Source organism: Lethenteron reissneri, chromosome 27, assembly GCF_015708825.2.
Source record: "Lethenteron reissneri isolate LAM-NWPU_2019-01 chromosome 27, ASM1570882v1, whole genome shotgun sequence".
NCBI lineage: Eukaryota > Metazoa > Chordata > Hyperoartia > Petromyzontiformes > Petromyzontidae > Lethenteron > Lethenteron reissneri.
In genome coordinates this window covers 10,479,587-10,494,274 of record NC_083805.1, presented here as the reverse complement: position 1 = coordinate 10,494,274, position 14,688 = coordinate 10,479,587, and the positions used below count along the sequence as shown (strand labels likewise).

Below are 14,688 nucleotides of genomic sequence, written 5' to 3'. Positions count from 1 at the left end.
ACCCTCCCCCCCTTCCCCCTCCCTCCCCCTCCCTCTCCCCCTCCCTCCCCCCCTACCCCCCTACCCCCTCCCCCCCTCCCTCCACCTCCTCCCTCCCCCCTCCCTCTCTCCTTACCCCCCCTCCTCTCTCCTCCCTCCGCTCCCCCCCTCCCCTCCACCCTCCCCCCTCCTTCCCCCTCCCTCCCTCCCTCACCCTCCTCCCCCCACCCACGTGACCACGCGAATCGGCATCTGCGCGACTCGGGCGCAGTGCGGAGGGTGGCGCTGCGACCGACGGCCTCATGGCGCCGCTCCGCATCAGACACGTCGTGTCGTTCACCTCCCAGGTCGGTGTGCGCCTCGCCCCCCACCCCCTTCACCCCCCCCACCCGCATTCGCCAATCGATTAATCGATCACCGTTATCACTTGACTTTTGCCAACGAGAGCTGCGCTCCGCTCGCGTGTTGACGCCGCGGCGTTCGCTGCGGGCGGCTTTGGCGGGAAATAGGAACCTGGTGGGCCCTCTGTGTGTGTGTGTGTCACTGTGTGTGTGTCTGTGTGTGTGTCACCGTGTGTGTCACTGTGTGTGTGTGTGTGTCACTGTGTGTGTGTCACTGTGTGTGTGTCACTGTGTGTCTGTGTGTGTGTCACTGTGTGTGTCTGTGTGTGTATGTCACTGTGCGTGTCACCGTGTGTGTGTGTGTGTCACTGTGTGTCTGTGTGTGTGTCACTGTGTGTGTCTGTGTGTGTGTCACTGTGTGTGTCTGTGTGTGTGTATGTCACTGTGTGTGTGTCACTGTGTGTGTGTCTGTGTGTGTGTCACTGTGTGTGTCTGTGTGTGTGTATGTGTGTGTGTCACTGTGTGTGTGTCACTGTGTGTGTCTGTGTGTGTCACTGTGTGTGTGTCACTGTGTGTGTGTCTGTGTGTGTGTCACTGTGTGTGTCTGTGTATGTGTGTGTGTCACTGTGTGTGTGTCACTGTGTGTGTGTGTCACTGTGTGTCTGTGTGTGTTACTGTGTGTGTGTCACTGTGTGTGTGTCTGTGTGTGTGTCACTGTGTGTCTCTGTGTGTGTGTGTCACTGTGTGTCTGTGTGTGTGTGTGTCACTGTGTGTCTGTGTGTGTGTCACTGTGTGTCTGTCTGTGTGTGTGTCACCGTGTGTGTGTCTGTGTGTGTGTCTGTGTGTGTGTCACTGTGTGTGTCACTGTGTGTGTGTCTGTGTGTGTGTGTGTCTGTGTGTGTGTCACTGTGTGTGTCTGTGTGTGTGTCACTGTGTGTGTGTCACTGTGTGTGTCTGTGTGTGTGTCTGTGTGTGTGTCACCGTGTGTGTGTCTGTGTGTGTGTCACTGTGTCTGTCTACGCGTGGATTTGAGTTAATTGTTCGTGCAACTCCGAGATCGCATCGTTATTGTCTCTTGTGTCGAGTTTCTGCAAAGCAATGAGGGTGACGCGTGTAGGGTTTTTGTTTTGGAAGGGCGTGGAGTGTTAATTAATTATCACATTCACAACATATAGTGGTAGACGGGACGTGGTTTTCGATGTCCTTGCCAGCTGTAGCTGCTGCTTGAACGCGATTTGCAACAAACATTGAGCAACAGGCCGATCTTCGTAAATGGGGGAAGTCAAAGACACAAGCGACGGTAGTACGATTGTGACTGCAACCCAAACTTATGGACAATATCGTTTAATACCTGTCGGACCCTTATCGGTGCCTCCCATATTACAGGCCAATTCAGACCTTATTGGTCACCCCGTGCCCTTGATAATTCTCAACGTTCATCCTACAACGTCCCATCACAAGGAATAAACACAAACAATTGGACACGAAAAATGTGCCCGTACTAAGACGACTGTAACGCCGTGTGGACCTGAAAACTCAATTTCCCTGTACAAGAATTCGGCTAAACCTTATGGGTTGGCAGCTGTGTATAGTTAACCACTTTCGTCCGTGCCCCTTCAAAGGATGAGATTTCAGAACTACACAAACTCCCTGCCGAAACCTTCTCGTCTTGGGCTGGCAGACATTGCATTTCGCTCCTTAACATTTTGCTGCTATACGCAAGAGTCGTACAAATATTCTGTCCATTCGTCAATCCACTGCTGGATGAGACCTCTCCACGCCCTGTCGACCATATGGTTTTTTTAACCATACTTCTCCACGCCGGTCAGTGTGGGTTCGTAGTGGGCCCAGCAAGACAGGTTCCAGATATCGTCACATGGTGTACATCTGGGTGGGTTGGTCTTAGGCCAGATATTGGACGTTAAACAAGATTAAGCCTCATGCCATGCAACAGAGAGCAGTGTAGACCAAACAGTAATTGTTGTACTGTATGCCTGAGCCCCCACGTATATGCTCCCCGCCTTCAACCCACACTGGCCAGCGTGGTGAAGTATGGTCAAATGACTCCCATGACCCACACGACAATGTATCTAGAAGGAGATGAACAGTCTACGCCTGTTATACTGGTAGGAACCTCTTGGTTACACCAGCCCACAGGGGATTATTGTGTCCGTCTGTCGTGCAGGGAGGGCCTGGGTGGGGAGGGGCTGGGAGGGGTGGGGCTGGGTGGGGAGGGGCTGGTCACCCTGTGGTGCCCTTAGAAAACTCAACGTTTAACCTACTCACGCCGGCTTGTGCCCGCCCTCACAGTCGGGCATATTTGCGGAATACACCACGCCGCTGTTGACCCTGGCCATTGACCAAGCAACCCAACGTTCCTACCAGCTCCCTCCGCAGGAATGTGTTAATAGCAGTTGTGGTGCACAGTCGTGATTTGATTCAAGAATACAGAAGATCGTTTTTCACAATGAATGCAGCAGCCGATAGTGGTTGGAAGAGGCGTATGAGCCCATTATATATAATCTTTCACATTGAAAAAAACATACCGCGATGACATGGATGTATCGTTGGGTCAAGAATCGATATTAATAAATCGATGCATATTACACCCCCAGTAAATAGGCCGTCCAATTAGAGATCAAAGTTTGGTTAATGTGAAACAAAATGATCAATGAAGCTATATTGGAGTAATGTCTCTACAGGGCCATAATGACACCCATGACTTTACTTTAGTCTGTTTTCTCAGTGCATCTTCTAACATTTCTGGGACACAGTCTAGATTATATGTATCAATACTCTTTGGTTCTTTCGGTAAAGTCACGTAGGTATGTATCAACAAGACCAAGTGATTTTTTGAAATACATTTCAGCCCCAGGTATGTTATTCCTACCTCCCCATTGTGTGCCTTGATGCAAACGCTTTGTGCGTGCCTTTGCAGGACCCCAACCACCCAGCACAGGGGCTGCTGGCAGGCGAGCGCTGGCTCTGTAATCCATCCGACCGCAGTGGCCTCATGCGTGCAGAGCTGCAGCTGGAGCAGGCCAGTCTCATCGCCTACATCGACATCGGTGCGTGAGTGTTGGCCGCGCAGGACAGTGGTGGGGCTTAGTTTGAAGACGTTGAGTACTGTCTCTGACATGAGTGTCCCCCGCAGATATTTATCCAAAAATAGACCATAGCTTTGTCAAATTGTAGACTTTCCCTTGGGCCGAGTTTACTCGATAACGAGCCCTTTGCAACGCCGACTTCTTTACCTTTCGGCAGATTAAGTATGAAGGGATGCCACTTCAGTTTTCATTCATGATTAGGAGTTACGGTTAGTAGTGCCGAAGACTTATTTTCTTATAAATTATTGTCATGAATGATTCCATGTGCAGTTTTGAAAGTATAAGAATATATTTTTTATTGATGAATCTATGCATTTTTACATGTGTGACGTATCGTCTTAAAGCTGTTGGACACGGAGACATTCCTGGTGATGCGCAAGCTTTAATTGCAGTTAATAATAACATTTGCCCATGACATTAGCACGGACTGGTTTTGTCTTTTGAAATACATTATCCGATTGGTTGTGGATGCTCGTCACATTTTTGGATATCATTGTTATGCATTACTCTCCATGGAGAATCCTGTGACAAATTCAGCTGGAATGCACCTGATCTCAGAAGATTAACACGATGGAGCCTGGATAATACCTGAATGGGCCTCCACCATATACTAACAGGTTTTTATAGGCTGCTGTGGAGCTACATTTTGAGCAGAAAAGGGTAGCAGCAACATCCATTGTTGTACTTCTACTATGTCTCTTATATCTATGCTCCTTGCCTTCACCAACCCACACTGACCAGCGTGGTAAAGAATGATAAAATAACCGTACGGTGTGGCGAGGCTCTCATTTAGCGATGGATGGATGAAAAGGCTGTATATGTGCGTGATGGTGAAAATCTGCTGACGTGTCAAAACATGGCTTGTGCCCTCATGCACTTTGTGATGTTGTCGTGTTGTGTAGGGACAGTCGGCGTGGGCCTTCTGCAGGTGGAGGTGGGCCGCTCTTCATGGGCCCAAGACACTGCACTCGTCACTCTTCTCCCCACAACCGTTCTGCTGTCGGCAGCACAGTCCAAGGCCAAACACAATGAAATGTCGGTGCGCATGTTCAACTCGGGTAGGTGGCCACCCAGACAGCATAGCAGGTGCACACTTGAGTGCACGTATGTGTCTTCTTGGTTCTTTCGGTAAAGTCACATAGAAGGGAAATAATAAAATAATAAAAATAAAACATAATAAAATACAATTCTCATGACGTTTCGACCACAACGCAAGCAGCCGTCCGCAGGTGAAGAACTGGTCTGTCGGAAATACAGCGTCTGAATGAACACCACCAAGCTTGGCAGCGTATATTTAAGCAGGGCTAGGGGAGGAAGGGCGCATTGACAATGGAATTTGCATATCAACAGAAGAATTTAGTATATTTAAATATAAACGTCGTGAGAATTGTCTTTTATTATGTTTTATTTATATTATTTTATTATTTCCCTTCTACGTGACTTTACCGAAAGAAACACGAATATGAATCCCTGCAGTCACGAAAGCTTTAAATCGAAATTTGCACGTATGTGTTTTAAACATTTGTAAGTGCATCCGCTGGATGAGGGCCTACCCACTCGGTGCAGGTCGTGATGGTTCTTTGACCATGCTTCACCATGCTGTTTGAAGCAGTGTAGGTGAAGGTGGGGTTGCACAGACATGTCAGCGTGGAAGTACATAACAACAATGGCTTTTGCCGAACTACCCTCTGCTGCCCAACACGTAACTACGCAAACCTCGTGACAACCTCTTTATGCATGGTGATTGCCCATTTAGGCACACTAATCAGGCTCAAGCCTATCCTTATTTTCTGAGATGTCATCAGATCAGGTGCTTTTGAGTGACTTGGTCATAAGCGCTAGAGTTTATGGAGCCACTGACTTGAAAGGAGGCCATTTCATATCATTTCAGCAAATTGTGGTTGTGAACTCGATCAGTGTGAACTTTTGACTGTTATCGCCTCATAATCTTTTGTTTTCTCTGAGTACTCCAGTTTACTCTGACAATCAAAATTCTCCGTAAAATGGAATTGGGCCAACAGTGCGATGTAGGACTCTTCTGAAGAAAATAATCTCAGGACTTATTGAGTGACTCCTGAGTCTCAAAATAAATGACATGTTTTATATTTTTATGTGTTTGGCTTGAAGAAAACTTCACAAGGGAGGTGATGGCGGAGCAGTGGGACCGCGTGCGGATCACCTGCACTCAACCCTTCCACAAGTCCAATCCCTTTGGAGTCACGTTCATCAGCTTTCGCACATCTGGAGACTCGGACCAGGTCACTGAGTTGGTAAAGCCTTCAGGTCCTGCAACATCGAGACAGGTGATTGAAGTGTGACAAGCGTTGCTTTTACTTGTTCTACTATTTTTTCCCATCACTTGAGACCATAGATCTCATAATGTTGAGGCTGGTCGTTGAAGCTAGGCACATTGCACACAGTTGTAATGTGGCTGAAGTAATACTGCATTGTTGTAAATTATTATTCACCGGTAGCTTATGGGACGAGACCTTCCTGAGTAAAATGTGTCTTGTTTGCAGTCGGTGAAAACAAAAGCCTGTGAGGATAGAGTATCCTCTAAACCATGGCTCGCCCTGCCAGCCATCCGTCGCACTTTCTTCACACCAACAGAGAGGTGAGTGGACATGGTGTAAGTTCTATACAAAGGGGGTGCGTGTTTCCTTTAGATATGCACCGAATAAAACGGTTAATGATGTATGCAGGCTTCCCCTCTCACGACTTAATAAATTGTCACAAATTGGACTCACATTTTGATTAAAAAGAAAAGTTATGTTTTTGTCATTGTGGTGCTTATATAATTTATAGTAGCAGATTTTATGTGAAAACAATAACAGCATCATACTATATTATACAAAGTTTTGTTGGCTGGCACCCCAGCGGACAAACACTCAGTGGTGGCATTTCCTCGTCTATTTACATGATAAAGTTACCCGCATCCCACAGTGTTGAGCCAGGTTTGTGCATGCTGACGTCACCACCCACCCTCCACCCATGCCATGTATCCTGTGCAAGTGCACGGGCCGTGCTCGTATGAATACAAAATAATTCTCACGATTCAGTGTATTTATCTTGAGCATATTCACTTTTAATTGATGAACGCGTTCACCACGTCATGCCTAACGGTAATTGTGATGGAATGATTGTACAGGAATGAAAGAGTGGAAAAGCTGAAAGAGAGGCTGAGCCGACTGGCCCCCAAATCCAAGAGTGGCTGTGTGGACGAGAAAGCCCTTCCCAGGACGGCACGGCTGCTCCTCACAGCTGCTGCCCACCACTCGGCCACCATCAAAGCCAACAGCCACGCTGCTCAGGGCAGCAGTTCGCCTGTTGGAGATGATAGCAGGAGTAAAGATCTCTCTGTCCGGAGATTGGCCACCACTGCTTCGCACGCCCCCTGCTGTTGAATGCGGCGTCCAGCAAACTACAGGCAAGTGCAACGGGAAACTTTCGTCCTGCTTTTTATAGGTTAGATATATAAAAACCCTGCAGTTGCTGTGATTTAATGTTGGTCAAACAGGACTGGACACAAGCACACATGACACATTTATTTTTACTATGGTGATTTTTTTAAACTTAATTTTCCAATACAATATGCACGTTTCTCATTTCTTCATGTACCTCATCACACACACAGGCTTTAATGATGATTTAGCAAAATATTCACTTTGGGGAATAGGTATGCACAAACATGTAATAGAATGTTTCATGTACTGTACAGTCAGATCTAATCCTACCCCCCCCCCCCCCCCCCCCACGTCACCAGCCTGAACTCTTGAGGTATGACACTGTGTGAATAAACAAAGAGCTTGACGTTGCATATTACTACAGTGTTAGGATTCACGGTACGTAATATCTTCGACAACCCAGCGTTACACGTAATTATGTGTAAATTCTTCTTGGTTTTTTCGGTAAAGTCACGTAGAAGGGAAATAATAAAACAATAAAAATAAAACATAATACAATAATTCTCACGACGTTTCGGCCACAACGCAACCAGCCGTCCTCAGGTGAAGAACAGGTCTGTCGGAAAGACAGCGTCTGAATCTAATCAGACGCTGAGGACGGCTGCTTGCATTGTGGCCGAAACGTCGTGAGAATGATTTTATTATGTTTAATTTTTATTATTTTATTATTTCCCTTCTACGTGACTTTACCGAAAGAACCAAGAAGATGAATCCCTGCAGTCACGAAAGCTTTAAATCGAAATTTACGTGTAATTTATTTGCTGTGGTAGTGGGCTGAGGATGTCTGCTGATTAACGGGTTAAACAGTGCTCTGCTGTGACATGTGCTTCTTGTGCTGTGTTATCGTAACAGGTACCAGAGTTGCTGCTGTTCGCAGGGCTGCGGTTCAGACGCCTTCGGTTGTGTCGGGAAAAAAACGTCGCACAGAGGCCCAAGCGGCTGGGGCTGCCTCACCAGTTCACATGGCCACATGCACCCAGGCCCCACACGCCACCAGGTGAGGGACTCGTCAACATGATACGCATCACATGTCACTCTACACATGAAAGCAGGCATTGCAGAATTGTACCAATGTAATGCAATTATATTAAAAAGGATTTTCATCGGTGTAATGATTAAGTGATGTACTACAGATAGAACAACTAGGTAACCGTTGCATCTTGACCAATTGCAAAAGGGGGGAAAAGAATTACCCTACATGTATTACAAAATACATATTATAGTGGTCAGTGCATGTAGAGAACTATGTACTCTCGTAAACATTTATAATAAAAAGTAATGCTTTGCTAACTGGGTAAGCAACATTACATTGTATCAACTTAATTGTATTTGTGTATTTTATAGGGCTGTGAAGAGCTCCATAAAATGTCCCAGTCCAGCAAGTAGTGAGGTCTGGCAGGGGGACTTCTCGGGAGGTCCTGCGGTGAGGAGCCTTCCTGTGGAGCCTCGTAGGAACGTGAAAGCTGGCCCAGATCCAAACCACAAACGACCTTGCCCCATGTGCAGTGGTGAGCCTACGCCTCTCTTGCTTAAGAAGTACTGAGCTCTTGTGTCATCCGACAGCTGTTTTGTGTTTTCGGACATGACCGGTAATTAAGCACCGTTTTATTGGCATCTGTTGCCATTAACTGTTATAAAACCTCAGCTCATCAGAATTCACTCTTGAGGACTTTATTATATGCGCGGTTTTAATTTGTGTTATCTTAAAACTTCCCAAGACATTGCAAGGGTAAACCGTTGCGTGATATGGCGTGGTGACATTGCCTCGCTTTTTGCAGAGGTTTGCTATTTTAATCTGGCAGGTCACCCTGGTTATTAATGCGGCTGTGTTAACCATGAAAATAAGTGCTGCCTGCTTCCACAGTGGACGTTAAAGATTCCCTGACGTCATTCGAAACTAGTAGTGTGTCGGCGTCATGCTCTAAATTTGCCAAATTTTAAAAATTATATGATAATTTAACTTAACACTAATGTTCTCTGCTCCCAGACTATGTTCATCTGTGAAACGTAATAGCCCTGCACTATAACATTGACATGAATACCAAATGTACTGAACAATTCTTATTGTATACCGCAGGGTAGTCAAGTTTATACAATTAGATCACTTAATAAATAGCTAGTTCCCGTGCTCAGCTGGACTCCACTTTGAACTGCAGGAAGCGAAACACCCGCTGTCGTTTATACAGTTCATCATACTTTAAAGAGAATTGACTGATTGCATGTTAAGTGAGTGAATTATGCATTGAGGATGATGTCTTTTTCTTTGCAGGTTTGTTCAACATGGAGCAGCTACTGGTCCACGCAGCCACTTGTGGAGATGATTTACAACAGGCGCAGGGACCTGGGCAGGCACACTCCGGGCACCCCCAGCAGGACACATGGCCCCACCTCATCTACACAACCTCCAGCACATCCTTCCTCGTATCTGACACAGACGACACAGACGAGCGTCCACTCAGTGACGGAATTTACACCGACCGTGACACAGTGATACTCAGCGACTCAGACGGAGATGATGGAGACGTGCAGGTCCTGTGGGACCTCTCTGCTGACAGCGGACTGGTGGTCGACGACATCGATGATGACGACGACGATGATGACGACGATGTCCCTCGCCAACGTGAAATGTTCAAGTCCTCAATCACCTGTCCCATCTGCAGGAAGGAGTTTCCACCCAGAGTAATAGAGCAGCACGCCAGCCAGTGTGGCGAAGACCCAGACAGGTCCAATTCCCGTTGACATGTTCCTCGCTTCATTCTGGTGTAATAAAACAACCTGTTCCTTGCAGGTATTACAAGCACTGCCTGTTTAGTGTTCCAGCAATGGTTTACAGTCTCTGAGCTGGGAATTACATCTGCAGCGTGACTTCCAAAGGGATGTGTGAAACATTGGCAACTTCATTCACAAATATCTGAGTTACAGTATTGTGATGAAGACATTTCTTACTTGCAGTATGTATCATATACTTTCAGTTATTGGCCATTTAAAACACTAGTTATGCTCCAGTGTTGCTTATTGTGGGTTTTTTTCCCCAGTGGGTTAACTCGCATTTCAAATCTGCAGTTTACCCCTGTGAGAAGGGGCCTGTAACAATTTGCCCAACTTGGTACGATGAATCGTCACGATTCGATTTTCAAACGAATTGTTATTCTTTTAATGTTGTGGTGCAACATAACACCTCCTAATTCCAGATTTGAAGCTTTCGTGACTGCAAGGATTCATACTTTTGGTAAAGTCACGTCGGTAAAAAAGAAAAGACAAGAAATGAAAACAAAACTAAATCACCTGAAGACGGAAGCTTGTGTTGCCTCCGAAGCGTCGTGATTTAATTTAGATTTCATTTATTTTATTTTTTACCTACGTGACTACCGAAAAAACCAAAGAGTATAACACCTCTTGTGGCTGTGGGGGTCACTTTAACCAATAGCAACATGTTAAAAAAATTTCATAATTGATTTTCACACACGAGTCAATGCCTGCATCTTGAATATACGTCTCCCATTTTCACGTAATGATAATTAACAGCTCTGCTATAAATGCAAGGCTTAAACTTAACCTGCTTTTTATGTGTTGTATATTAGAACCTTACAATCCTGCAGCTGTCAGGCATTAGTGTCTATCTCACTGAAACCATATGATCTGTATCCTGTTGGCATCTAACCTTGTGTCAAGTTATTCTGTTTAGCCTTGTGAGAACTCAAGAGACCAGGGTAGACTGGTTCGCAACAGTGACCTGGGTCGTTAAAATGGCAAAAGCAAAATACACAAGAAACCACAAAAACAACGTCACGTGAGAAATTGAAAATATTTCAAACATTACCTTGAAATTGAACACAGCACAAATTACAAAATTAGGCTACACAAACGTTAACATTGAAATTGTAATGTGCTTTTTCCACTCGACCGTATTTTTTTTATACTGACTGATCCGCAATTAAGTGTTTCCCAAAATGGACATTTTAATTGGGACTTGGAAGCTGGATTATATATGTTTTAAACTTGTATTAAAATATTGTACATTGACCAACTCGGTGTAATTGTTTTTATTTTCGGTTCGATATGTATGAGGAACTGATGTGATCAAAAACTGATGAGAACATGAAATGCGTAATAATGACAAGGTCAAATCTATTGGAGCCATCGAATAACATGGATTTAAGCATAGATCACTTTCATATAAACAGTGATACAAAACGTTAACGTCACCTCAAACTTGTGGATATGTTTTACGTATAACCAACGTGTTCCCTGTTGCTATAGCAGCATATCTAACAAATGCACTTAACCGCACACGAATGAGGTTACAATTAGGGTTGTAACAATTCACCCTCGCGATTAGATAACACTGGTCAACAAAAAAAACTGCTGTTTTAGACTAATTTCAGGGTGCTGATTCCAAATCTGATCTCAGATTTGCTCTACCACATCTCATTTTTATGCTATCGGCATGCCCTATTTTCATTGATTTTACCCGAAATTAACTGTCACTTATGATTGCAAGTTGTTGCGAGTCAGTGACTGCTTTAGTGTTAAAATATGGTGCTGTATTTTTAGGATAGTGTGTTTATAATATAATTGTATGTAGATATCCACATTTATTTAATATTTTTCTTCTGCAGTTTTTATTGAAAATGCAATATTTGATATCTCAAAAACCTGATGTGATAGACAAAAACTGATTCCAGATTTAGAATCAGCACCCCAAAATTACATTAAAACCGTAGGAATACCTTATGCCAGAAAAATGTGTTGACCAGTGTAATGGCACGATTCTCGTTCATGCGGGGTATACGCAAACCAATTGCAGCATGCTGTACACGAATACAAAATAATTGCTTCCTAAGCATGTCCTGTCGCGTAAGCGTAACAGACGATTTTAATAAACTGATGCATCATTGCCTGCCAATTTTAGAATATCCAAAGGGGATGGGATTGGGGGTACTCACATTTGATCCTACCCCTTTGAAATACATCGTGCCACCCTTTACGATACGCCGCGGTGTCTGAATTATTGGCACGTCGTCTTTCGGAAAATCTGTTCAGTACCGCGTGTTTTTTGCGTGTCAGTCCAAGGTTTATACGAAGATAAGCGAGCCGTTTTGAACGCACAAGGCTGTTACTCAAACGTAAATAAGAGGCTGCACATTGCACTGGATACAAGTTGAGACGTTGGAAGCGGTGTCTTTATTAACGTGAAGTCTGCCGTGTATAAAGAACGTTTTTTGTTGTATTATAGTGGCTGAGACTTCACGTTCGACAGAACAAGTTACTTATCCCACCTTGATTCTGGGTGCGCGGTGATGAGCGCGCTGAGCTATGAAGCTGCCTACCTTGCCTTTGATACCCGACCACGGCTAACATCATTGGCGAGTGATGTCTGAAGCTGCCCCTTCTGCCCCCACCAACCCGCACTGACCAGCGTGCTCAATTATTGTCAAACAACTTCCACGATCATATCACGGTTTGCACGAGCCCCTTGTTTCAGAGGACTATATTAAATTAGAAGTCTAATTGACTGACATTGTTAATTCCAATGTCCACAATATGTACACTGTGTATTACGCTCGTCATTGCAATGCACTTACTGTATCCTCACCAAACATTTAATTCGGACGTCACAGTGGCATGTATACATACGTACAAGGTTAAGGAGCAGCCCTGCAATTGCTTACATGCCCACGCCACTGCTGGCGGAAGGGGGGGGGGTATTGGTCTCCTCTTCCACGTTGACCAGACGTCTTGGAAGAGGTGGGCGTACACAGCATGTACACAGCCAGATCACACTTGCCATTGCAATGTACTTACTGTCGATAAACGCGCATCATCTGCGCGTAATATTGCGCGCAGGAGATTGAACGAACGGGTCCCGAATGCAGGAGGTAATGGATGGAACGTGACCACTTAGTCCAATAATACTCCACAAGCAACACTTCAACGGGCTTGGTGGGGGGGCTGTAAAACCACAAGGCGACCGGTCAGCATTCCATGCAGCGTGCCTGCCACCCGCCGAGGCCCCCCAATCGTGCGTCCCTTCCCAGCCGTCTCTGGGGGGGCTGCTGCTCCCTTTGGGGGGGCGCGCCAAACTGCTGCAAGTTGCCGGACGCTCGGCACTGCAGGCGCGGCTGCGCGTAGTTCTGCTGCTGCTGCTGTTGCTGCTGCTGCTGTTGCTGGTGGTGCTGTTGCTGATGTTGCTGGTGGTGGTGGTGCTGCTGTTGCTGCTGCTGCTGGTGGTGGTGCTGGTGGCGGCGAGGGGCCGCTTCTCGCGGAGCGATGGGTGGTTCGTGGCGACGCACGGGGGTCAGGACCGCGTGCGCTGCCACTGGGGCTTGAACCGGGGTGTGCGCTGCAGCGGACGGCGGTTGCGGAAAGCTCGCACGAGCTGCTGTTGCTGCTGCTGCTGAACATGATGGACGTGCTGATGCAGGTGCAGCTGCTGCTGCTGATGCTGCTGCTGCTGCTGCAGGTACTGATGTGGCTGCAGGTGCCGGGACAGCCTCCTGCGCCAGAGTGCGCAGCAGCGTCGAGAGCGAGGCGATGCGGTGTATGGCGCGGCGCAGCGTGGCGATCTTGGAGAGGCGCTTGCTCGACAGGTCGTGGCGCAGGGAGACGCGCAGCGCGTTGAACGCCTCGTTGTAGTCCGACACGCGCTTGCGCTCACGCACGTTGGCCGCCCTCCTGCGCGCCTTGGAGCGGCTGCGCTTGCCGACTGAGGTGCCGGGAGCACGACTGCAGGCAGTGGTGGAAGAGGAGGAGGATGATGATGATGAGCTGGTGGTGGATAAGGAGGAGCTGGTGGTGGGACTGGTGTTGGACGAAGAGGAGGAAATATGTGTGCGATTGCAGGCGATGTCCTCTGCAGCTGGTGCCACCGGTTGCTGCTGCTGCTGCTGATCGGGCGAGCTGGCTCCTGGGTGCCCATCCTTGAGCTGCTGCCGGAGGTTCCAGTTTGGACGCCCGCACGCCATGGTGCGCACGTGTCTCTCGCAAGGTTTGCGAGTGCACGGGCGAGCGAGTGTCTGGGTTATTCAGCCCCTCGCTGAGACTGTCACCTGACGCGTCCCATCCGCCCACCGACTTTACCTGCCCCCCCGCCCGCCCCCTCCCGCCGCGGCTCCCCACCCCTCTGCTCCCCCCGTGCATCACCTCCCTAGCTCCTTTGCGCCGCTTCCACCGAGCACCGTTGCGTCTCCGATTAGCTCAGCACCTCAGATGAGCACGGTTCGCTAGGTACGGTGCGAAAGAAGTTAAGCATGCGTAGCAAGTCGAGATGAAAAACTTGGAGCATTGTGAATTTAAAAAAACGAAACTAAAACGAATCTATATTTTTTTAACCAGGTAATGCCCACTGAACTATACAGGCATTTTTAAAGAAGCGACTTGGCCACAAATGATAGCTCAGAGAAGTTGCTTATCATGTGGAGATGGACAGTTGCCAAAAACTCTAAACGCATGATGTTGATTCTAAATGTGGAGGGAAAACCCGGAGGACCCGGAGAAAAATCAACTCGATCACGGGGAGAGAGACACGCAAACTTCAAATATACAGCAGCAGGCGTCAGGGTCGGTTCTAAACCACGTCCCTCCTGTACATCAGGCGAGGTAGTTAACATCTCTAGATTTGAAGCTTTCGTGACTGCAAGTATTCATATTCTTAGGGTTTGTCGGTAAAGTCACGTAGGTAAAAAATAATAAAATTAATAAAAGTAAAATGAAAATAAAATAAAAAATCACGACGTTTCGGAGGCAAAACAAGCTTCCGTCTTCAGGTGGAACAGTCACAGCACCTAAGAATAGTTA

The 14,688-nt window shown here is 46.8% G+C and overlaps 2 protein-coding genes across 2 annotated transcripts; one reads left to right on the top strand and one right to left on the bottom strand.

The window, feature by feature from the left end:
* The first annotated feature begins 208 nt into the window (after nucleotides 1-208).
* Nucleotides 209-10,914, top strand: LOC133348553 (protein XNDC1N-like). The gene is made up of 9 exons (XM_061561428.1): nucleotides 209-326; nucleotides 3,259-3,388; nucleotides 4,330-4,485; nucleotides 5,555-5,730; nucleotides 5,947-6,041; nucleotides 6,576-6,854; nucleotides 7,744-7,888; nucleotides 8,236-8,399; nucleotides 9,161-10,914. The coding sequence occupies exons 1-6, from the start codon at nucleotides 282-284 to the stop codon at nucleotides 6,829-6,831; spliced, it is 858 nt and encodes a 285-aa protein (XP_061417412.1). The 5' UTR covers nucleotides 209-281; the 3' UTR covers nucleotides 6,832-6,854; nucleotides 7,744-7,888; nucleotides 8,236-8,399; nucleotides 9,161-10,914.
* A 1,438-nt stretch (nucleotides 10,915-12,352) lies between these two features.
* BHLHA9 (basic helix-loop-helix family member a9) lies at nucleotides 12,353-13,980 on the bottom strand. The gene has a single exon (XM_061560944.1). It carries the CDS (start codon nucleotides 13,854-13,856, stop codon nucleotides 12,867-12,869), a length of 990 nt encoding a protein of 329 aa, XP_061416928.1. The 5' UTR covers nucleotides 13,857-13,980; the 3' UTR covers nucleotides 12,353-12,866.
* Nucleotides 13,981-14,688: the final 708 nt, after the last annotated feature.

Excerpts from the sequence above, each read along its gene's own strand:
- BHLHA9 (XM_061560944.1), bottom strand. The coding sequence starts at position 13,856 with ATGGCGTGCGGGCGTCCAAACTGGAACCTCCGGCAGCAGCTCAAGGAT.
- LOC133348553 (XM_061561428.1), top strand. The coding sequence starts at position 282 with ATGGCGCCGCTCCGCATCAGACACGTCGTGTCGTTCACCTCCCAG. Across the intron at positions 327-3,258 it reads TCGTGTCGTTCACCTCCCAG|GACCCCAACCACCCAGCACA; the intron begins GTCGGTGTGCGC and ends GTGCCTTTGCAG. Across the intron at positions 5,731-5,946 it reads GTCCTGCAACATCGAGACAG|TCGGTGAAAACAAAAGCCTG; the intron begins GTGATTGAAGTG and ends TCTTGTTTGCAG.